Here is a 23808-nt window from a genome sequence, read left to right as displayed (position 1 = left end):
CTAAATATAAAACATGATACGGGTAAATTGCCAATAATGTGACTTTTGATGGTTGTATGTATATTTATAATATATACAATGTATAAAATGCAACATAAACAATTGCTTTGGATGTTTGCTGAATTTCAATTTCAAAATAATTTTTAGGTTTTTGTCAAATTTGAAGTGAAATGCTCCCAAGATTAAAAGAAAAAAAAAGCCAAATCATCCAAAAAAAGGAGTCAGTAAATGCGGAAAGTCATCGATAGCTATCTATAAAACATATATTTCACGCACACGGTCCAATTAATCAAAAATGGACAATTTATAAGAGATGTTAGTGGTGTGGTCCAGTCCTGGGTTGTTGGGGGGAAGTGGAGCAGTAAATCAGTCTGTTTTGGGTCCTACATAACCTGGTTCTGACTGACCACAGACTGTGCCAACTCCACAATTTATTTTTCCTAAGTTTTGAAATTTTAAGAGGACATATTAGGCTTTTCAGTTCTTACTTTTCAAATTGACAACATTCAGCTGTGGTCTATAACTCTATGTAAAGTGGGACTGCAATGTTTTGGGCAGAATTCTTCATCAATTTACCCCCACATCCCCCTTTGTACCCCTGGTCTGAGGTGCGTCTGAGAGAAACATGTTTTGGTCTCTCTAACTCTAAGGGAGGCGCTTCACCCCGCCAACCACCACCATCCCCTGAAAGCTACATTACCATATCCTCCAAAACCAAAGTTATTCAAAGTGGGAGGAATGGGATGAGGCCACATAAAAGACAAAACAGTCCACCATGATTCTTACTGTATTTAATAAGTTAGTGAAAAATAAGTGACAAACATAAATGCATGTTTATATTAGGCTTGCATAAAAACAGGAGGTAATCATATAGTGAAATGGGGGGAAATGATATGGTAACTATTGTAAATATGAGTTTAGCAACTGTATAAAAACAATACAATAATACGAGAAGTCAAACCAGAAAAGTGCTGAATTTTCCATCGTTAACAAAACACATTTAGAAAAACGTGCATAAATGTTTAACATTTAAGTCCTTTAAGAGCTTATAATTATTTCTCCCAAACAGCATTAAGTAACAAAAAAAATAGAAGGCGTGGTGCCGTACAATATTTGGAAATCTATCATAACAAATAACAACAACAATAACAGCAACAACAACAATGATAAAAGTTTTACTTTCACAGAAAAATAAACCACAACAGTTTCTGTTGGCAGGCAGTTCATTTTTTAGACGCTCAATTCATTCCCCTCGTTTCAACTGCTTTATGATGCTTCAAAATTGTTACAACTTACCAAAAGAAGAAACAATCTATTCAGTGCATTTTTTTCTAATCGATCATCGACATAACAGCTCCTTTAATGTCATCCTATTGCTAGGGTCATTTGCAGACAGATAATAAAGCAGAATCACTTGTTTCTGGGCACTTCAATGGAGTCCTCCATCATTGACTCGGAGCTTGAATAAACAGCAGACTGGTGCCTCCTAGTGGTAGAACCAAGGAGCTGCAGTTCAGCTGCAGGAATCTCTCTCAGCTCTCTTCGACGCAGCCTGACAGGGGTGATCTCTAAACTCTCCTCAGGTTGACCTCTCGTACTCCTTCCGTGTGCGAGTCCTTTTCTCTGTTCGGAGGCTTTTGTCTTCGAGAGTGCTTGGACGGCAGCAGGCGATGCGGTGAGTGGTTTTCCATCCGTTTGCTCGGTATATATTTTTGTGTATGTGGTTGAAATGTGTGTCGTCTTTCCTGCCTCTTCGCAATATGCTTTTGGGTTATCCTCCCTGACAGGTCTGCTCTCTGGTGCGTGTGTGGACCGATCGTCGGCGGAGGGAGCGTCACTGAGAAGTTCTTTGAGCTTCTTTTTCAGCTGCCGACTGGAGTTTTTGTAGAAAAACAGCTCTTTCTCCAGATGCTGGACTCTATCCTGTACCGACTGCTGGGCGTCTCCTGATACCCCCTCTGAACAAACAGAGGTACGCGTACACAAGACGGAACAAAACAAAAGAATAAGACAGTGGATTTCACAGAAAATAGCACCGAGAGGAATATTTGCATTCAGGACCCTCACCTTTAAGTTCCTGTAGCAGCAGCTGGATGTTGTTTTGGTGGGCTCTGTGTTGCTGGGTGAGCCTGCGGTCTGATTCCAGCGCCAAACGCTGGATGGCCGCCTCCATCTTCCTCAGTGCCGCCTCCTGCTCTCCGGCGTGAAGCTCCAGCTCCTCGCATCGCAAACGTAAACGGCGCTCTGCCTCTCGAAGACAAACGACCTGCAGTTGACAAACGGCAGTGGAGGAAAACGAAACGAAGGACAGAAATGGAATGAATATAAATTTGAAAAATTAAAGAAACAGAACCTGCACACGGGCAGGGACAAAGAGTTACTGCAAAGTCCTAAAGAGTTCTAACATTTGTTAAATCAATTCAGAATCAGATTTCTAGTTTTTACAAAAAAAGTCCATCGTTATATTTAGATATGTCTTAATTTTTAGATATGTCTTGATATTCATTTGCTCTGTGTTGTAGTTCTGGCTAAGGAGCTAGGCTTTTATTATGATGTAAAACAAAAACAAAAACACTACTGCGAATTAGACTATCATTTAATACTTCATTTATTTCAGTAATTCAAAGTCGAAGCAAATTCAAAAAGTAAAACTAATGGCGTTGAATAATTAAATACCAATGGTTTAGTTTTGTTAATTGTGATAAATAAAATAAGAATATCGCATATAATGTATGTTGGTCTCGTAAAGTCCATGTACTTTGCAGTATCTTTACTCAATACTTGGGTGGGGCTCCTTTTGCATAAAGATCATCCGCTATTACCATAACATAGAAAGGATTCCTGGATCAATGTGTGCTTCTGAGCTTTTGTGTCTCTGCTCTGTCTTCTCTAACCACCAGTCGATCGAGGCAGACGACCGTTCACACTGAGCCTGGTTCTGGTTCTGCTGGATGTTTTCCTCCCTGGAAATGGGGAGTTTTCCTCTCCACTGTCGCTTCATGCTTGCTCAGTATAAGGGATTGCTGCAAAGCCATCAACAATGCAGACGACTGTCCAGTGTAGCTCTACGTTCTTTCAGGAGTGAATGCTGCTTGGAGAGACTTGATGCGATCTGCTGGGTTTCCTTAGATAGGAAACTTTTTGACCAATCTGTCTGTATGATTTGATTGAATTTGACTTTGTAAAGTGCCTTGAGATGACATGTGTTGTGAATTGGCGCTATATAAATAAAATTTTAATTGAATTGAAACTTTTCAATTCAACATGTACTTTAATCTGAATAGAGGCGTTTGGACTGCTAAGCAACACAAAAAAAAGAAGCACGATTCCAAAAATGATAGCTACACGGTTCAGAAGAACACGCAAAAACTGAAACCAGCACTCACTGTATGTCTTCCTTTAGTATTAATTTGAGCAGCGGGAATGTGTTTCGGCTAAATGTCGACATCAGCACAAAGTGAGTTCACCTTGCCAACATTAAAACTTAAGAAAGAAATACAGTAGGTGCTGGTTATCAGTTTTCGAACCTCTGAACACCTTTTCCTTCCACTCAACTTTCCATCAATATGCATGACAACATGAAAGATCTTACTTTATGTTTTAATGAATCGACACAATACTTGAGTTTTACATATTTAACAGAGTTTCTGAAATAAATCAACATTTGTGTGATTTACTAATTTGTTGAGATCTACCTGAACAGCCCTACTGGAGGGAATTTATTTAGGCTACTAAGTAAGTCAAGTATCAGTAAACAAGTAAGCGCTTTATTAATCTATGTTTAAATTTCAGTTAACTATTGTCTTTGACTTATTAAAATTTGAGAGAAACCCTGAAAAGTCTTTGTCTTAAATATTTTAAAATAAAACATAACGAGCTGTCTCTTGCCTTGTTGAAATATTTGATCAGCAGCTCCACGGCCTCGGGTAACGAGAGCTTCTTCAGCTTCCTGGTGATGTCGCCGTGTCGGGCGGGTTCAGCGCCCGCCGACTCCCGCAGAGGCTGGTGTGTGACCGACAAGTGCTTCTGCCGGTCCTGGATGGAGTTGTTCTTAAACTCCAGAGCTGCATCCAGAGCCTCGACAGCTTCCTGCAGCTGGAGGAGGGAATGCTCCTCCTACACAGCCAGCATAAATCAAATGAATAAGGAATAGTGCAGAGAGGATATGGAAGAATCAAAGCCTGGGCAGAAACATCCTGGCCATATTACACACGGTGGAATATGTCATGTCTTGCCTCCACAGTCAGCCCCCTGTTGTTCCTCAGCTGGGCTTCCAGGGTGTCTCTTTTCATCCTAAGCATGTCCCTCTCTTTCTCCAGCTCCCCCACTGTAACTCCTTTGGTCTTTCTTACGCTGCGCTCGCTCTGCAGCTGCTCTTCGACAGACTCCAACTGAACGGACACGCGCATCAAGTCCCGACTCAAAGCCTGGAAAGTTAGACAGCATTTAAAACCATATCAATCCCGGCTTTGAAAATGCGCCTTTGGAAACGGATTCTGCTGAAAACGGAGGCGGACCTGGCTGGACTGCAGCATCTTGATCTCCAGTTTGGTTTTCTGTTGCAAACAGGCCTCTCTGTGCTGCAGGACCTCCTCCTTTCGCTTCAGCTCTTCTTCCAGCTCCCGCAGCTCGGCTCTCGTCTGAATGACCCGTTCCTCCTCTTTCTCGAGCCAACTTCTGCCGCGCAGCTACGGTGAGGGAATCCGCGGCGAAATGAGGAAAGGCAAAAGAAGAGGACGCCTCTGATTGTACAACAACTGTTAAAGATGACTACGTGTAAGAACAAAGAATGTGTGTTTAGTGCTTTACCATTCTGTTTGACGCTTCCCAGGGAAAGCCTTCAGGGACAGCTGAATCCTGCACACAAGAGCACAAAAAAAATGATGATCACACATGTGGGCTGCAAAAACGAAGTGGTGTTGTGCTTTAAATTGTATTTTAAACTGAGATCGGTTCATAAAACAAACCACGAAACACGATTTACTTTCAAACTTCAGCATCGCAGGAGTTACATCACTAAAAAATACGGATAAAAAGTTATTTTCAACAGGAGAAACAAATTTTCCCTGTGTGTTAATATTATTTATCTCACATAATTACTACTCTGAAGTGAAATTTAGGGAGGTCATCCTGCAATTGGTGGGTTGCCGGTTCGATCCAGGGTTCCTACAGCATTAGGCAAGTTAAATTCAAGACTTTTTAAGACTTTTTAATGCCACTTGAAATAAAAAGTTAAGACCAACTTCACGATAAACCATTACTTTCTGGCCCAGTAGACATGTTTAAAATTTTGAAAAACATTCCATATAGGAAGAAAGCTAAAAACACACAAATTACAGATATATTTTTAACAACTACTGAACTGAATTCACAAACTTTGTTTTGTTCCCTACTAAAATAAACTATAAATCAGTTTTAAAAACCACAACATAACCAGCGCCAACTCTTTTTCGCAGCTATGGTCCGGCCACAACAGTTTTTATTGGTTTTGCTATCGGGACGGAACCAATAATGGTTACATTGAGCCGTTTGGTAAATAAAAAAAAATTATAATTGTGTCAATTATTTTACTGTTTGGTAAGGATTACAAAAATAAAATCCTATTTATGACCTGGTAACATTTTTAAGACCTAAGAAAAATTGATTTAAAACATTTTAATGCCAATTAAGGCCTTAGTTTTATATTACAGAATTCAATGCCTTTTAAGACTTTTTAAGGATCCGTGGGAACCCTGTCGATCCCCCGCTCCGACCGTCTCAGTCATTATGTCCTTGGGCAAGACATTTCACCTGAATTGCCTGCTGCCGGTGGTCAGAGGGCCCGGTGGTGCCGGTATATGGCAGCCTGGCCTCTGTCAGTCTGCCCCAGGGCAGCTTTGGCTACAGTGTAGCTCACCACCGTCACGGTGTGAATGACTGTAGAGTAAAGCGCTTTGGGGTCGTCGGACTTGATAAAGTGCCGTACCGGTACAAGACATTTAACATTCTTACTGTATTTTTTAAGGAATTTTCTAGAATAATAACGCTCCACTTGGATCGACAGAGCGGCCGTGTTTCAATGAGCCGGAGCTCGTTGCCACGTTCAGTCAACGCGTTTTCTTTTTTTAGACTCGGTCTGACTGACCCTCGTTTGATGGAGTGCTCTGTTTATGTCGGCGCTCTCGTCCATCTCCCTGAGGCCGCTCTGCAGCTTCGCTCTCTCCTGTCTCATGTTCTGCAGACTGTGGTACACCTCAGCCCGGATGCTCTGGCTCTGCATGGAGAGTCTTCCCAACGCGTTCCCGACTCCTCTGTCATCTCTCTCCAGGGCTCTGGTTTCCCTTTCTGTTTGAAAGAAACAATCACGTCCTGTTGCAGGTAATTCATGGCAAAAAAAGAAAATCTTACACTACCAAAAACTAGTCAAAAAAGCTCAGTTTACGCAAACTTTTAAAAAGCAATGAAAACGAGATTCAGCTTATCCCGTTTATCTCCCAATCAAGCCTTGGGAAGCCTAACGAAGTCTCAGAACACTACATTCCCATTGGGACCCATTGACACTATTTGCTCTATTTCTCTGCGTACAGGATGATAAAATCATGTAAACACACCAGTTCTGTCGAGTTCTTTGATGAGTTCCTCCTTCATGCGCATGTTGACTGTCAGTTCATGGATTCTTCTTTCAGCATTGCTGGCTCGTCTTACCGTCTTCGTGAGGTTTTCTATTGTGAAGGAGGAGTTGGAACAGGAAATAATTTCTTGGTACAGTTTATGTCAATCCAGAGATGAAAGCAGGCCCTAAACGTAAGTGCATAAAATAAAGGAATGCTAAATAAGGAGCACGAGAAGGGTACCTTTGACCTGATCCGACTCGTGTACTGCTGTGTTTCCATTACAAGTTTCCACTCCAGCACTTTTGGGTTCCAGCAGTAGTTTCTTTTCCCAGCTTGTCCATGTCCGATTTAAAGAATGCCTAAAGTAACATGATGATCGTTTTAGACATTTCAGACTAATGTGATGCTAAGCCAAAGTGTATAAGGTATTGTAGTGACCGTTCACACATTAGACATTAGCTCGTTTTTCTATTACTCTCTCTGTTGTAGATACGGGGTGGGGGGATTATGAGAAAATCAGGTAGAAATATTCTCTTCCCTTAGGTAACTTTGGTAAGGAAAGGGCTTACTTTCTTCCACTCATCATACACGTTACTATATATATAAAAAAAAAACTACTGTAGAATCAGCCTCGCTGTGCGCTCCCGACTGCAGTGGACCAGATTATTTCAGGGGAGCTGAATTTTGCACAACATTGGCTCTAACACGATGCGAGCTGACTCTTCTGATTTACTACAAAGCATCAGCTTTCAACGCTGCAGCCTGCAGGCAGAAGAGGCCCAAATGGGACTCAGAACCAAAATATACGTTTTTAAAGCATAATTACTCATAGATTCATTATACGTGGGATTAACTTCCTTATGATTAACTTGTTATCCTCTTCTGTGTCCATAGTCTTTGATCAGATGTTCACTGAGGCAAAATATTTTGTAATACAAAATCATGACTATTTTTTTTACCATCCCTTTTAGGCAAGGCAAGACGAGGCAAATTTATTTATATAGCACAATTCAGTACAGAGACAATGCAAAGTGCTTTACATGATTAAAATATAGGAAAATAAAACAGAATAAAAGCAAGTAGGAATAAAATGTAGAAACAAAAAAAGAACATTAAAAACAGTAAAACAGTTTAACTAGAACAGTCAAAGGTAATCCTAAACAAATGTGTTTTTAGGGCTGCTCCAGATTAGGGATGCATGGCATTGTGATATTATTGATGAATATTGCATTGATTGTATTTATTGCAGACACTCTGTCTTTTCCATCAACTGCTCCACCTCTTTCCCTGACCTTTGTATTAGCTTTTACTGCCTTTATTGTATAAAGGCAGTAAAAGTGGCCAAATAAACTAATGACAAGTAGAGTTTTAATGAGTCGCTCCCGAAATTCTCATAATCCCCAAAATATTGCATCTGAGCAGTGATATTGGGATGACGGATGTTATCTGATATATTTGACCCTTCTAACCCCAACAACGATCCCACATTTGTTTCTCATGGTGAGTTTTTAAACAACACCCTCAGCCGCAAAGTATAGTACGTGTAACTACATTTAACTATTTATCCTCGGATAACAAACGTTCTAAACATCTTTTTTTAGTAAAGGCTCTCACCTAAATTCGTCTCTGCACACGTCTCTCTCCACTTCCATCTCCTCCTCTTCTTCCTCCTCCCCAGAAATTTTCAGACTTGTTTCTTTGCTTTCCTGCTGTTGTGTAATGAACGGAGAGTAGACTTCATCTTTTTCCTCAATCCCAGCCAGCAGGAGGTGACCACGCATCTTAAAAGCCGCCATCACCCTCTCCAGCGAACAGGCTGGCGGACTGGAGTGAATCTACGAACAGAAATACTCACAGATATTGACCCAGTGCATAGTCAGAGGAAAACAAGCACAGCCGCATCGGTTTAGGGTGAAACGCCATACCTTCCTGGACGGCCTCTGTAGAGAGCTGGGTCTGATCAGAGGGACACTGTGGGCTCTCTGGCATAAGTACCCAGAAGGCCTTGCCTCTCCGGTTGCCCCTGGCGTGGTCTCGTGAACAGCCAGGAGGTTGCTGCGAAGGCGATCAATCACAATCTGCTGATTCACCAGCTGCTCTTTCTGAAAGTCGCCACAACGACAGGCATGCAGATGAACGTAAAGAGAAAACCCTGAAAACAGGCCATCTGGCTCCAGCTCAGACTTCTCACCTGCAGCCCAGAACGTTCCTTTTCCTCCTCCAAAGCTAAACGTTGGGTTCTTTTCTCGTCAAGCAGTTCCTGAACTTCTTTTTGAATCTGTCTCAGTTCTTCGTCTTTTTGCGTCAAAATCTGTTCTTTTTCTTTGAGAGCTTCCTGAGAATGAGAGGGGGAAAAAAACACATTTGAGAGTCTGATTAGTTTATTCAAGTGATTTTTTTTTTTTTAAATCTAAGTCTTTTGTTTCCTTTATTGCTTTATAGAGTGGACTTCTAAGAAATACCACTTTTACAAAGCACACGTGAGTGTTAACGTAACTACATCTTCTTTCTACCTGACACTTGTGGAGTTCTTCTCTGAGTTTTAAAGCGCTTCCATGGAAGGGTTGGTCTCCAGCCCCCTCTGAACCGTCTATAATGTCTGTCTGATGCGACTGGCTGACGGCTGCCAGTCTCTCCTGCCACTCTCGCAGTCTCTGCCTGAACGAATCACTCAGAGATGCTTCGGAGATATCTGCAAGCAAAGCGGCAGCCTCCTTTGTCAGGAAGAGATACTGCACAGCGGAGTCTTGGTTCGGCCTCTTATCCGGGTCAGGTACCCTGATCTGCCCGGGCTGCGTGACGCCTCCCCCCTCTCCACCTCCAGGCCCCGTTTTCTCCCTTCCCGTCTCCTCCGCGTCCTTCTCCTTCTGTTTCAGAAGCTCTCTCAGCGTCTGAACTTCGTACTCCAGCTCCCCGAGCCGAGCCATGGCGGGCTGCCAGGAGTCGGGCTCTGATTTGACGTTTGCCAGAAGGGGCGCCGGTCCCGGGCAGTTGCGGACGTGACGCGCCTTGGAGGCGAACTGGAGGACATTCAGCGTCTCGGCGACGAAGTGGTGGGACGGACTCACGCAGGCCACCATCACCGTGTGGGCGTTGCCTCCCAGCGAGTCCCGGAGGAGGCGAGTGATCTTGGCGTCGCGGTACGGCACGTGCGCCCCGCGGTCGGAGAGGGCGCGGATGACATTGCCCAGAGCCAGCAGGCCTGTGTTGATGAGCGCCGACTCCTTCAATTGCGCTCCGGCGTTCCCGGTTTTGCCGGCCCGTTCCGAGCCCGCCAGGTCCACCAGGCAGAGTTTGGACGACCGCGCAGACTTCAGGGAACGGACGCTGATCTGAAGGGTGAGGATGACGTGAGACCGACTGGAGTGCTCGTTCATCCCCGTGGCGCCGGTGTGACGCAGGGCGTTTCCCATCTCCACGGCGCCGAGCAGCTCCTCGGCTGAGGCGACAACCATCTCTCTGGCACCGACCACAACTGGAAGCGCAGACAAACAGAGAGAACGGATATCGCTACACAAAAAACGTACAACAAATTAATCAACCAATGCTTTTTTTTTTTTTCAGAAGGCAGGTTGATGTGCAGCCAACATAACACAATAACGCAAACAGGTTGTACAGAGCAGTAAAAAAAATATCAGTCATATTTCATAGCAAGCTAGTTACAAGCATTGAAAAATGAGATTTAAAAAAAAAAAATCCATGATTTAGTGGCTGATAGAACTTCAATTAGCAGTGAGAACACTGAGTCAGTGTTTTCCGGAGGACTTTTGGACCATTTATTGTAAACATTGCTGTAATTCGTTGCCGTGAGAACTCATGAGTGCACGTCTCGCACAGGCTCCTCTGTTGGTGTGTTTGGGATCTTAGTCCTGCTCCATGACCCGGTTTAGGCCGAGCTTCAGCTGTCGCACCGACAGTCTCACATTTGACTCTGAAGTACTTTAATTAGGACTGAACAATTAATCGCATTTTCAATATAATCGCGATTTAAAAAAACGCAATTTCCAAATCGCAGAGGTCTGCAATTTTTGGCTATGTAACAATTAGGGAATTAGACACGTCCATTAGGTGTTGGTAAAATGTTTAAAGTGGGTTTACCGCCACATGGAAGGGAAGACAGTTGCAGCAGTGAGATAATCTAATTTTATTACGTGTTTTAGGGTTTATATAATCATACATAGCATTAAGTACAGGTCAATCAGTTTAATACATAGACTTGCTTGTTGGTTGCACTTTATGTTCAACAAGGATTGATGTCCAATTCAACTAAAAGCTGTTCTCTTGAACAATATTCTGATTAATAGAAACATTAAAAGTTCTTGTTTTGAATAGTCCTTGTTTACAAACATCTTTATTTAGAGGCCATTTTTGTTGCTTGTGGTTAATGCAGAGAAAAGTCAAAATTGCAATTTTGGTTGAAATATATTGTAGACAGAACGCAATCGTTTCTGCTCTGAGTTTAGATGCTGCGAGTCTTTTAGCAACTAATCCACACGGCGAGGAAACAGATTGATTTGTTGTTTGTATATGTTTAAAAATACATGATAAATTAAACTGGGGGGAAAAATCGCATTAAATCGCAATATTAAGAAAAAAAAATCGCAATTAGATTATATTCCAAAATGGTTCAGCCCTAACTTTAATCTACAAAAGAGGCCGCGGTCAGCTCCGTGACTGCGACATGCAGTCCTGGCCTCTCTGCTGCCAAACAAGGCCGACTCGCCAACCCTCCAACACCATCCGTGACACGTGCTATTCCCTTCTCATCCATCCATCGACACCAGACGTTTGAACCCTGCTCTCTGTTGTCCAAAATACATCACTCCAGAAGTGCAAATTTGAAAACCTAAGTCATGATGCTACATTATTATTATTTATTTTAAAAAAAGGGGCTTTCTCTTGGCAACCCTTCCAAAAACAAGATTTTTCAGTCATTAACTTTAACATTCAGCATCCTAAATGAGTCTGAGGTGTAAGGTTGTGTTTTTTTTTTTTTTTTTTTTGGCATAACAAGGTAAACGGAATAGGTGTAAGTTTACTTGAACATTCACTTCTGGTAGAATTGGCGGCTGCCTTAAATGTTTTTTTTTACTGAATATTATTTCCTACACTACAACGATGTTCACATTGTTTGGAAACGGCCTTCTAACCCTTCCACTGCTGATGTTAACAGGCGTTCGCTCTGAACCTGCAAACTGCCAAAACGCCTCCTTCTGTTATCACAATGTGGAAATATTTAGTGTGCTTTTGGATTCTTGATGCTACAGTTAATCAGTCTTAAAACCTGAGAAAAGACCAGACGACTTTATGTCATGGCTTATGACACATAAACACCTTAAAACTGAAGGAATCTGTTCTTATCATGACTGTATCAGAGTTTTTTTTTTTTCTTTTTACCTGTGTTCCCCTTTTCATCCTCTCTGATGTGAAGCTCTTTATAATCGGTGTTCATGTCCAACAAGTCCCGTAGTTCCTCTCTGTACAGCTCCATGTATGAGACCCGCACCGTGGCCTCGACGCTGCCATCGCTCTTCCGCTCCGCCAGCAACAAAAACACATCCTGGGCTACTCGGTCAATGATTCCTCCTTCATCTGAGGGGGGGTTATGAAAGGTCGACAAGAGATTTCATTAGTGTGTTTCGCAAGGACGCATCAGAAATGTGTGGCACAGCTTTGGATTAGACTCTTTGGTTTAGGTGTCAATTATAAAAAATATATAAATAAATGCAAGTATGTCTCTTTAGAGTGAAAGATAATTAAAAAGTCAGTTTATTTTGGTTTAAAAAGGGAAACTCATGTTTAGCTTTATTCCAAACCGGGATTATATTTCAAGTGTTTTGTTGCTTTAAATCTTGATTATGGCTCACGGCTACTGGAAACCTAACGTTGAGTTTTCTCGAAGGTGCCTTTTACATGAATTGCTGCATCAATGCAGCGTGGCACGGAGGCGATCAGACAGCGGCTCTGCAGAACCTGGCGCCACTCCTGACACCACGCCGTGGATTCTCTGTGGGGTTTAGGTCAGATGAATTGGCTGGCCAACCTGGCCAACGTGATACCACGGGCGTACAGTACATTTCCTGCTGGGAAACGAAATATGCATCTCTGTAATCTTGTCACCAGAGGGATGCAAAGAGTGCTTCAAAACATCTTAATTCCATAACTGGACTTTTTATTTGGTAAAACACCTCAAGCAGCACGGATTCTGTGTCTCCCCACAACTGATTGCAAAATCTACTCAAAAAAAAAAAAAAAAGCAAACAATGCTTTCTCTCCTTAACCCAGGTAAAATGCTTCTCTCAGGTTCATAATTGGCTTAATACAGTGAGCATGACAGTTGTGGGCCATTTGATGGATACATCCACATGTTGTGGTTCTTAAAGCTCTAAATCCAATCGTTGTTTATCACACTATAAGAAATGGGCTTTGCTTTCACACTGTTCTAAACGGGTCACACGTTTTCCTTCCACTAAACTTTCCATTTATTTGCTCGTATACAGCACTACAGCAACGTGCTTACCCATCTAGCCAAAGGTATCAGTGGCTGCTGTACATTTGTTTAGTCTGCAGTGTTGATTTTTATTAATCTGGGGGGTAATTAACTGTGAGTGATGAGCCATAATCATCAAAAACGACACAAATAAACTCCTGAAACGCATTACTACGTGTGTAAAAAATCTCTAGATGAGTTCGTCTCTTTGCCAGCGTTTCACACTTGCCTTGGCTCCCCCCTCCCAGTGTGTACGTCTTGCCAGACCCAGTCTGTCCGTAACAAAACACGGTTGCGTTGTATCCGTCGAGCAGGGACTCCACCAGGGGCTGGACGCAGGACTCGTACACCTCATCCTGGCCGGCTGTCGGTCCGAACGCGTGGTCGAAGGAGAAGAGGCGGTCCGGGCCGAGCAACACCTGGCCGGAGCCCGGCGGCGCCACCCGGACACACACCTGGTGGCGGTGGAGGAGCTCTCTGCGGAGCAGGGGACGGATCCGGACCGCCACCCGCACACAGACCTCACTCATGAGGCCGACGTATACCAACGAAACATACACACGAAATTTAACACAAGGGTTGCACTTTTTTTTTGTCAATTTCTAAACCCTGAGGGGTGTCAAAACTTTGTTTTTGAATTAGTTAGCAGCTATTCTCCTGCCAGTTGAAGACAAACCATTTGGCATAGGCTGCGTTAAAATCTCGTGGTCATTTCATTTTGAAGTTTCTGGTAACTTCGTCTCCTTTGGTTTTGTTGTCGATTTGGGTTGCCCGGGCGACGGACCGACGCGGCGGTGACGCAGCGGCCAAAAGCAGGAAAAGCAATCCAAGAAGGTACAAGAGAGCTGCCGCGAGGGCAACGGCGCCATCTGCTGGTACAGGACTGAATTGATATAACGCAGAAGCCCGGCGTCAATAAATAAATCCTTTTTGTTCAAACGCCTTTATACGGAAGCGTATTGCATTCAACAAAGAATAAAAAAAATCAGACATCTTATCTCGTAATTATGAGAAAATATCTCATAATTACGAGATAATATGTCATAATTACGAGATCAGGATCTCGTAATTATGAGATAAGTTTTGATTTTTTTTCTTTGGTGAATGCAATACGCTTCCGTAAATACGCTTCTGTACCTTTATAATTTTGAAGTTACAAAATGTTTCACAAGCAAAATTCAGAGGCCATTTTTTAAAATTGAAAACAAGAGTATGTGAATGAAAAATGCTAGTCGCCCAAGAAGAGAAATAAAACTCAATTTAATGAGTAAATAAAAACATATTTTGATTAATAAAATTAAAAACTAAGCATGTGGTTCTTGATATGTAAAATATCGCTGACCAGCCAAGGGTTTATAATGTCAGAGAGCGGCAGAAGCACTGGGGATAGAGTAAAAGTTGTCTGTGGCAAGTCTTTGTTTTCATTTTCGCTTGATGGTGACTGGTCGCCACTTTGGTGTCATGCTGTGTGAGCCCCTTAACAAAATACTATCATGCACTTTAGTTGACTTACAAAGGTATCAGTCTTAGCTTCCTATCATGCTAACAATCATCACTGTTTTTTAGCCACTGCATTTGGTCAAACCTACTTCAACAGGAATAATTCTTAGTTGTCCTTGAAACAAGTTTACTGTTTATTTAAGTCATATTTCTTTTGTGAAATCATCATTTTGCAGTCTATTTTAGATGGAGACAAGGATACAGACAGAGAGCAGAGCTGGCTTAGGGCAGCATTGATGCATCATCACCCCACCGATATAAATCAGTTTGCCATTCTGATCTCCTCATATTCCCAAAGTGCTGGTCCTCTGACAAAAACAGACAAAACTTGATCCCACTTAATTAACACTTTGAAATGGCCAGACAAGCTTCGGCTGACGACCTCAGGTTTCAACAAATGGTGTAGAAAATGTGAAATTTACTTTGGGATTTAAGCCGCCCATGACAATTGATTTCTTGCTTTTTTGGGTTTCTTATAAAACCCTGAGTCCTAAAGGCTGCCGTTACTGCGACGGTTCCCACATTTTTCAGCGTTCACACACAAAATAAGAGTGGCAGTGACTTGTACCACTGGTTGTAGTACACAAACATTTCCATCAAACCAGTTAAACAAGGGCGTGGCGACACCTGAAAACGTATCCTCTTCTCACACCCCCAGTCGGTTATTGTGGATGGCCGTTCACACTGAGCCTGGTTCTGCAGGAGGTTTCTTCCTGCTAAAGGGCAGTTTTCCTCTCCACTGTCGCTACATGCATACCCTGTATGAGGGATTGCTGCAAAGTCAACACATTGCAAGCGGCTGTCCACTGTGGCTGCATGCTCTTACGTGATTGAATGCTGCTTGTCAAGACTGGAGGCAATCTGCTGGGTTTCCTTAGATAGAAGACCAATCTGTCTGCATGATTAGATAGAATTGACTTTGTAAAGTGCCTTAAGATGACGTGTTGTTAATTGGCGCAATATAAATAAACCAAATTCAATTGTTCCCAAGGAGTGAGCGGCATGGTGCAAACTAGATAGATCCTTAAGTCTGTCATAAAGACAAAGAGCGAAGCACACGTTCACTTTCACCTATGGTCAGTTTAAGATCAACCACAGATGCAGGTTTTGGGACATTGGGAGGATAGCAATAGAAAAAAAAAAATTACAAAATAAAGCTGAGGTTCACAAACTCAACGCCGCTGTAATTGGCAATCACAAAACATGCACAATGTATTGGCACACAATAATCACTTGCTTGGTTACAAAAAGAGGACTGATGGAACACAGTCCACGTGAAAACACTTTAATTCAACAGTTTTATGGAAGCAGTGTATTTTAGCGCTAAAGAGAAGCCTGTCTTGATTTTCCGCTACGGTGCTTGGATTCACCAAGCAGACAGGCAGCAAACGCTCTGCATGCACTGCTCCCAGTCTGTTTATCAGTAGTAAATACAGCGCGTGTGGTGAATGGGAATGTGGGCCATCTCTTTGTGATGCTGCTTAGCGTAAGGCCAAAGGTAGAAGTCAATGACAGCAGAGTTGATGCTGCAGACCGCTCCATCTCTCTCCTTCATCAGCTTGTGCAGACGTTCCTTGATCAGCTCCACGGACCAAATGGAACATCCTCGTATCTCGACCTCTCTCGGATCCCCTGAAGGCAGCAGCTCACCTGAGAGAAATCACACACTGTGATTTTTCTTGTTTTGTTTTTGCAATGGCTTAAAAAAAGCTTTAATACTTTTTAACCTTTCCACATTTCTTTTAACATCATAACTACAAATTTAATCTAATTTAATCTGATAGACCAACACAAAATCATGCATGATCTGAAAGGAAATGTATGCCTTTTTGAAGAGATCTTTTCTAAACACAAATCTAAAAAAGTGTGATGTGCATAATCAGTGTCCGAAATTAACTTCCTGATGCACCGGCCAAGCATATTTTTTACCGGCCCAAATATTAATTCTGACTGACCCCTGCCAAATATCTCCAATGTAATCCTGCTATGTAATTAGCCTGAGCTAAACGGTGGTTGTTAGCAAATGGACATGACGTAGCTGCTGTCGTTCCCGCGTCACATGTGTGAGTGTTTGCGTAGGTGTGCATTTGTTGAAAGCAGAGGAACATGAAGAAGCAACCTCCCAAATGATGACTGAAAAACACGGCTTATTTGGTACAAACATTTACTCGCCGTGTGGCAGCTAGCCCTCTGAAATGTACTCGCCAAACGGAAAATTTACTCGCATTCGGCGTCTGCCGAGTTTTAGTTTCGGACCCCGTGCATAATGTGGCAGCAAAGTAACAGTAAGTCAGGAGGAGCTGCGGATATTCCCAGCTTTGGTGGGACAATCTGTTGACAGGGCGCCTGTTAGCAGGGCACTCCTCAAATCTGGCCTTTATGGAAAAGTAAGAAAACATTTGTTGAAAACAAACCCCAGCGAATATGTGAAGGAAGGTGCCCTGGACAGATTGAGCAAATTTAAACTTTCTGATCTGCATGCAAAACACTATGTGACCTTCCCTTTGTGAAACAAATAACAGCTCCATGCTGTGGGGACGCTTTTCTTCAGTTCGTCTGAGTTTCCAGTGGAATAGTTTGGATCAAAAAACATTGTGGTGCCAGAAGGGTCCAGTAAAAGCCAGGACCTAAGTATGTGACAAAACCTCCGACATGATGTTCAGAGATGCTCTCCATCAAATCTGGGTGAGGTTGAGATATTTCTTAAAGAAGAACTGGCAAACATTTGTAGTTGTGCAAATCCGACCTTATTCGCAACACATTTTGAAAACCCATCTAGCGTTTTCCTTCCAGTTCACAACAATGTGCTACTTTGTGTTGGCCAACCAGACAAATCTTTAAACGATTTTGCGGTTTTAACAATATCAAAATTCTAAAAAGTTAGAACAGTGCGAATACCTTGGCAAGGCACCTCATATTTCTAAACACCAGGGGAAAACACTCACCGTTCTTCAAGGCCTGCATCAGTGCGTCGGAGTACTGCAACACTCCTAAATAGACAAGCGCCTGAGGAACCCTGTAGTCTGCAAACATGGTGAGCCAGTCCATGTTGACGATGTCCCCCTCTCCTCTGGCCTCCATGACCCCCCAGAAATCTGCCACCAGGATCTGGGCTCGCTTGTAGAAAGAGATTCTTTTGCCCTTAAACAAGCAGCAGATTGAAACAAAAGTAGACTCGTGTTCATCTTGGTCTTCAGCTATTGCACATGCTGCACTTATTTTAAGACAGAACAGAGTTGCATCAGCTATGTTTGTACTAATTGCATAAATCTGCATTTGCCACTTTTTATTCAGCCCATTGGACAGATGTCATGCTGGTTTTGGCCAGGAGGGGGAGCTGTCATGCCAAAATCTCTTCAAAGTCCTCCGAAACCAAACTCTTTATGGTGTTTAAAAAAAGAGATTTTTACATGCTTGAAGTATGCTTTAATAATCAAAATCTCTTAACCATGTAACTTACATTTTATATTGAGCATAGTAGAATTTTTGCGTAAATGTAGTATATTTTTTCATTTTTTACAAAAGGACGCAACCCAAAATTAATCGGAATGTCAGTATTCAAAATAAGGCAGCTATCCCCAAGGATAACCTGACTAAAACAGGGCCTCTGGAGGTGCTCTCACAACCGTGGACACCTACAAAAATGCATACATACAGACATTTTTCGTCCTTTTCCCTTTTTATTTGCCACACTGACCTCATATGTGGCCTCGTCCCTGTAGGACGGAATCTTCTCCACGATCAGCTCCACCATCTTCCGAGCGTCGTTCCCGGCTTGGCTGATAAAGCTGCGGAAACTTCCTCCGTGTTCCAGCAGCACACGGCCGCTCTCGGTCAGGACCTTGGCAAAAAAAAAAAAAAAAGGTTCAGACTCTCAAGCTTTCAAATAAAAAAATAAAAAAACACCACAAACAGGAGAGGAGCTGCACGCTTTCAAGTTCTCTTTAGAAAGGAAGCAAACATGAATGTAATACAGAAAGAATGATGAAAAATATTTTCTAATATGAAATTAGTTCTCAAAGGCATTCATTTTATGCTTTTAAAATTCGAACAAGAAGACAGAGGTTGACGTCTTTGTACCAGAGCCTTTGATTGCTGCTGAGCCAGTCGCATAATCTTGATGGCATTAAATTGGCTTTTGGTGATACAGCAAAGAACCTTGGTGTTATCTTTGACCAGGATATGTCATTTAAATCCCATATTAAACAGGTTTCTAGGATTTCCTTCTTTCACCTCTGGGAAATGAGAAATATCCTCATCAGAGATTGATTCTGAAAAACTAGTCCTTGCTTTTGGTACTTTAAGGCTGGATTCTGGACTATTCTTCACTCAAAAAAAGGGTTTGATTAAAACAGTTTGTCAGAAACGCTGCAGCAAAAAGTTCTGATGAAGATTATAAAGAGAGCATATTTCCTCTATTTTAGCTTCCCTTCGTTTGCTCCCTGTTAAATCCAGAAGAGAATTTAATGTCTCAACATCTGACATATAAATATTATATTAATAAACATCCATCATACAGCAGAGAACTGATTGTTCTATATGTCGCCAACAGAGCACTACTACAAATGTGTCCCATGCATATCAGGATAAAAGCAGAACCTGGTGGCGTTCCTGAATCATCGGCATAACTATGTCGTTGTCTGATCGAAGGACTTGTGCCAACTCCTCAACACTCATCTGGGAGAAATACTTGGGATCAGTGATGGGTACACCTTAGGAGAGAAGAGAGTAATTATTAGTTGTTTTTTTTATTATTTCCGGTTTAGAATGTGCAGTAAAGGAAACACTTAAATAAAAGGATTTGTTCTGAGCTCATGCTTTCAGCCCTGCAGAAGAACCCTCTGGCCAAGGCTACCTGCATGTCTCTGAGAGGCTCTCGTACGTATAAAGGCCACAGCGACAACGCGTTGAGAGTAGTATTCCATACGAGACGTAACTGATTCATATCCGGAGCCATTCATGCTAATTATAAATGATGATCAGGCTCACGCAGAGCCACCAGCAATTTCCTCGTACTCCGAGCTCACAAAGGGCACACAGACAATAAGTGGCTATAATAAAACCACATTTTTTTTCTGTTCAGAATAAAAAAATAAAAAAAACACACACATAATGGAAAAGGCCATGTTGTCATGTACTATGGCACCGTTAGAGCATTTTGACAGTGGCTCACTGTTTAAGACATTTTTAATTACACATTTTTCCAAACTTATATCAATCACATTTATTTTCTCTGCATCTTTTTTTTTTTTTTTTCTTCTCCTGCTGTTGGACAAGCTGAAGCTGTCAGGGGTGGACCGGCACCCGTCCCAGTGAGTACAGGACTACCTCGCTAGCTACCTGCAGGCTATCTCTGAGCAGTACGGGCGCCCCTCAGGGAACTGTGCTGGCCCCATTCCTCTTCACTCTGCTCACTGCAGACTTCTCCATCATCTCCCCAGGTTACCATGACTCTGCCATGGCTGGCCTCATCACAGGGGGAGGGGGGGGGGGGATTGGTGGAGCATAGGATTAAAATATGTAGAGCCTGAGCTACAATGAAAAATCAAAAAACGCAAGTGCATACAGGTAGCTCCTGCAATTCAGATTTTTGTAATTGCAACTCATTAAACAAACAACGAATAAGTATTTTAATGCCACATTTTCTAGCTGGTGCTTCCTTCCTGTGTGTGCATGTATTGGTGATGTTGAGTCTGTGTTTAAGCAAACCTGCTGCGTGTGTGTGTGTGTCCAGGTACATGTTCCTGAATGAATGTCTGCATAGAAGGAGGAGGCAGAAGTTGTGGATGCGGTCGCAAACTAAGAGAGAGGAGCGGGGGAGAAAACCTAACCAAGCCTCCTGAAGTTGGTGAATGCAGACAAACAAAAAAGAAGAATACAACAGAAAAAAATGCAGAAGCACGGTGGCCTGAGGAAAAAAAAAAAAAAAAATCCCCATCAATTTTCCTCATCCTGCATCCCCACACAACTTTTGGCCTGCTTAGAAAGGAAGGCGCTCGTTTTCTCTCAGACCAAAACAGTAAGAGGTGGAGTTATGGTGCATGACGTATTCAAGTGTTCTCACCTTCTTCCATGGCTCTGGTGATGGCAGCACACAGGGTCATGAAGCCTGTGTAAGTGGTGCCTTTATAGGTCACCTCACACTGGCCAGCTTCTTTCTCTGGCCAAAAGGAGAAGTTCATGGTGTCCACGACAAACACCCAGTTTAACGCCTGCAGGGTTTAGAAAACACCATCGTTTCAACAGAGGCAAAAAGCAACAGAAACTCTAAAGAGGGGAGGAATCTGTTCTTGTTATCACTTTGCTGTTTATACAGTCCTGAACGGACAATGTTTGAAAAACTGTCCAAACCCTCTCTTCCCTTAGTTTTACAAAACTTGTTTTTAGAACAATTCTAAAACTTTTTTTTTACCAGATGTTAAGTGTTTCATAATTTCTATCACTAAATAAAACATAGAAAAGTCTGAAACTAATCAATTTTGTAGTAATCCGATACGCTAAATGATGCTGGTGTTTCATGATATATGATCTGAATAGGACAAACTTGAAAATATATTAATTATAAATTACTGTAAGAGATTATCATTGGCTTCAAGTGTCAAACGTTTGTGCTGCTTAACGGTCCTAAAAGCTAAACACATTCCCAATAGCAGCATTAAAACCATAAATAAGCAACAATGCATCTAATGGTTATCTAGATAATACAGAGAGGTTGGAAATATGAACAGCAGACAATCTGCATTTTCAGATTTTTTTTTAAACTTTCTTCTTTTAGCTCGAAGAGCAAACATTCTTGTTTTATTTTACAAATATGATCCCTACTTGAATCAAACTAAGTGCAGCATCTGCTTCAAAACAATTACCTATGTTGTTTAAATGCAATTTCAGAGCTCCAAACCCTTAATTGCAATTATTTGTTAATATGTTTGTTTCATTCAACCTTTGATTGGCTTGTTTTGATATTTTCTACTCCCTTTCCTTTAAGCCCAACTATCGAACCAAGCGATTTGTTGCATCTGCGTTGGGTTTAGAAATAATTCAGCCCTGCGGTGCTGAGAAACTCCCCTGATCCGAGGTGGGTGCTGGAGCCAGGGGATTGGCCATTTTCCAGCCACTGGCTGTCAGGACGTCACTGTGTCTGAGACTGTAGAGCATCTCTGCCGCCTTCTGCACTCCAGCGTCCTTGATGAACACGTCTCGACTTTGCTGTGCCACGAACTGGCCAGACTCTCTGGGAAGGAGAGGCTTCTCCATGATAGCTGCTGCTGCAAAAAACAACAACAACCCAAATCTGATTTTCATTGAAAGGACTTCAATTCTCAGCAACAAACAGCTACATCTAAAGAAAATAGAGCAGGGGTCACCAACATGGTGCCCGCGGGCTCCAGGTGGCCCCCCAAGGACCACATGTGGTGCCCCTAAAGCATATTCTAAAACTAGCACAACCCCCCAGTGAGCTGCATCTAAAATGTTATTTTAGTCTGTTGCTCCATTTTTGTAATCACACTCACATTTATATAGATTTAAAAATTTACAATATCTAAAAGAAAAAGAAGAGCATTGCAAATATGTTTATTGGTTTATTGAGTGCTGACTCCTCTAGTTCATAGGTTACTAGCCCTTCGTGTGACGCAGTACCAATGAAATAGCTCTCAGTACCAAAAAGGTTGGTGATCCCATCTTCTGGCATTTACAGTTTTTTGTCAGTGTTGGCTAAATACTGCATAATGACTTCAGGTGCAATGGTCCCAGTGCGAAGTGATCCCCCCCCCCCCCAGCATTAAGGCCCTTTTTCATACCATTACAACATTTCTGAGTAAGTGCCATTTAAAAATGAACCTGGAAAATAAATTTAGACAAGGTCAAGTGAGCAGGAAAATCTTGAGATGCTTTTTGTTGACCAGCCTTCTTGGCAAAATAGCTCAAACCAAGTCATAATGGATGGAAAATGTCTGAGCAGAAACTGTGATTTTCACACAGGTTTTCATAGGATTGTCCTGTATTTAGCTCCATCCACCATCTCCCCCGTAAGTCTAGTCAGCCTCACCGTCCCTCCTGAAGAAAGTCTTCTCCACAGTATGATGCTGCTGCCATTTTATTTATTTTAACCACGGGGATCGTAAAAAAAAATAAAAAAAAATAAAAAAAAAATAATATATATATATATATATATATATATATATATATATATATATATATATATATATATATATATATATATATTGTGGGCGGTGTACAGTGTTAGTTCTCCTCTACACATAGCGTTTTGCATACAAGCCAACAAGCTCAAATGTGGCTTCATCTCACCAGAACATCTTTTCTCACACCAGATCCACTATTTCCCCTTTCTGGCTTGTGACAAACTGCCAGCAGAGTTTGCACTGCCACTCTCCCATCAGGGCTACATCTGTGGAGTGGGTGAGGGATAGTTGGACTGAACAGAATTTGCCATCTCAGCTGGATCTCTGCAGGCCGGGCATCTCTTGGTAGTCTTGCAATTGGGTGCCATACTCATTTTCAGGTGACTGGTTGAACAATACTTGGTGAGATGTTCCAAGTTTGGGAAATAATTGTGATTTCCTTTTACCAATTAGGGGACCTCTGAAGGCAGCTGATTGTACTGGGTTTTGTTTAGGGTCCCGGAATAAAAGGAGGCTTATTCGGACACGTTCCTCATTTTATTTACCGGTGAAACTAGACAAGTTGTGGAAAAAAAACATTAAGGGATACAAATTGTTTTGTAAGGCCCTTGCTTTTTTGGTTTGGCCACCAAGTGCGCCCAAGGATGATTGCTTTATTTTCTAAAAAGGCATGTGTACTTTCAAGTCGTTTCTCTTTTAACTACCGGAAGGGCAAAGTTCATCAACAGATCTAACATTTATGTCAGCGTTGAGTTTTGTGACCATACGGTGCGTCCGTAACATTTTAAAACGGCTATAAAGCATTTTCGACCTTAACTTACTGTTCAGCTGCCGCTTGTTTCTACGAAGAGCCGCGTCTCTCCTGCACGGACAGCAAATCTGTCAAGTCGGTCTCCACTACCGGGTTTCCAGCTGTTGACCAATCACGCCATCACTCTCCTCCAGCTCAACCAATCACAATGGAGGAAGGGAGCTCGCTTTGGGCATGCGCTAAACCGTTTGCTGCCGGGATTCATTTCCTACTTATTGGCTTTCTACAACTGGTCTACGTTTAGTTTTTTTTTAAAGTTGTTAATTTTTTTAT

The 23808-nt window shown here is 42.2% G+C and overlaps 2 protein-coding genes across 4 annotated transcripts; both read right to left on the bottom strand.

Annotated features, from left to right (window-relative positions):
• Nucleotides 1–820: 820 nt before the first annotated feature.
• On the bottom strand, nucleotides 821–14000 carry LOC105921364 (kinesin-like protein KIF27). Its single transcript, XM_036143816.1, has 15 exons — nucleotides 13313–14000; nucleotides 11991–12185; nucleotides 9107–10068; nucleotides 8785–8928; nucleotides 8519–8695; nucleotides 8208–8428; nucleotides 6834–6952; nucleotides 6591–6701; nucleotides 6125–6324; nucleotides 4810–4857; nucleotides 4518–4688; nucleotides 4236–4427; nucleotides 3889–4116; nucleotides 2068–2266; nucleotides 821–1958 (listed from the first exon to the last, which is right to left on the bottom strand). Exons 1-15 carry the CDS (start codon nucleotides 13611–13613, stop codon nucleotides 1411–1413), a joined length of 3816 nt encoding a protein of 1271 aa, XP_035999709.1. The 5' UTR covers nucleotides 13614–14000; the 3' UTR covers nucleotides 821–1410.
• Nucleotides 14001–15741: 1741 nt separating this feature from the next.
• On the bottom strand, nucleotides 15742–23645 carry c12h9orf64 (chromosome 12 C9orf64 homolog). Of its 3 annotated transcripts, none has more exons than XM_036143813.1 (7): nucleotides 23546–23645; nucleotides 21649–21848; nucleotides 20648–20795; nucleotides 19183–19295; nucleotides 18281–18424; nucleotides 17529–17724; nucleotides 15742–16233 (listed from the first exon to the last, which is right to left on the bottom strand). In XM_036143813.1, the coding sequence occupies exons 2-7, from the start codon at nucleotides 21835–21837 to the stop codon at nucleotides 16004–16006; spliced, it is 1020 nt and encodes a 339-aa protein (XP_035999706.1). In that variant the 5' UTR covers nucleotides 21838–21848; nucleotides 23546–23645; the 3' UTR covers nucleotides 15742–16003. The 3 variants fall into 3 exon arrangements, with proteins under 3 accessions (XP_035999706.1, XP_035999707.1, XP_035999708.1); XM_036143814.1 differs by having other exon boundaries at nucleotides 21649–21845; XM_036143815.1 differs by having other exon boundaries at nucleotides 21649–21842; nucleotides 23546–23621.
• Between the last annotated feature and the right edge of the window lie 163 nt (nucleotides 23646–23808).

The sequence above is a fragment of the Fundulus heteroclitus genome, chromosome 12, assembly GCF_011125445.2.
Source record: "Fundulus heteroclitus isolate FHET01 chromosome 12, MU-UCD_Fhet_4.1, whole genome shotgun sequence".
Classification (NCBI taxonomy): domain Eukaryota; kingdom Metazoa; phylum Chordata; class Actinopteri; order Cyprinodontiformes; family Fundulidae; genus Fundulus; species Fundulus heteroclitus.
Note: the sequence above shows the minus strand (reverse complement) of the source record. Positions and strands in the feature narration are given on the sequence as shown.

Coding starts and splice junctions, on each gene's coding strand:
- LOC105921364 (XM_036143816.1), bottom strand. CDS start 13,613: ATGAGTGAGGTCTGTGTGCGGGTGGCGGTCCGGATCCGTCCCCTGCTC. Junction 6,702..6,833: donor CGAGTCGGATCAGGTCAAAG/GTACCCTTCTCG, acceptor CCTTCACAATAG/AAAACCTCACGAAGACGGTA. Junction 4,689..4,809: donor GGGAAGCGTCAAACAGAATG/GTAAAGCACTAA, acceptor CCCTCACCGTAG/CTGCGCGGCAGAAGTTGGCT.
- c12h9orf64 (XM_036143813.1), bottom strand. CDS start 21,837: ATGGAGAAGCCTCTCCTTCCCAGAGAGTCTGGCCAGTTCGTGGCACAG. Junction 20,796..21,648: donor CAGCACCCACCTCGGATCAG/GGGAGTTTCTCA, acceptor TAAACCCTGCAG/GCGTTAAACTGGGTGTTTGT. Junction 18,425..19,182: donor TGATTCAGGAACGCCACCAG/GTTCTGCTTTTA, acceptor TTTTTTGCCAAG/GTCCTGACCGAGAGCGGCCG.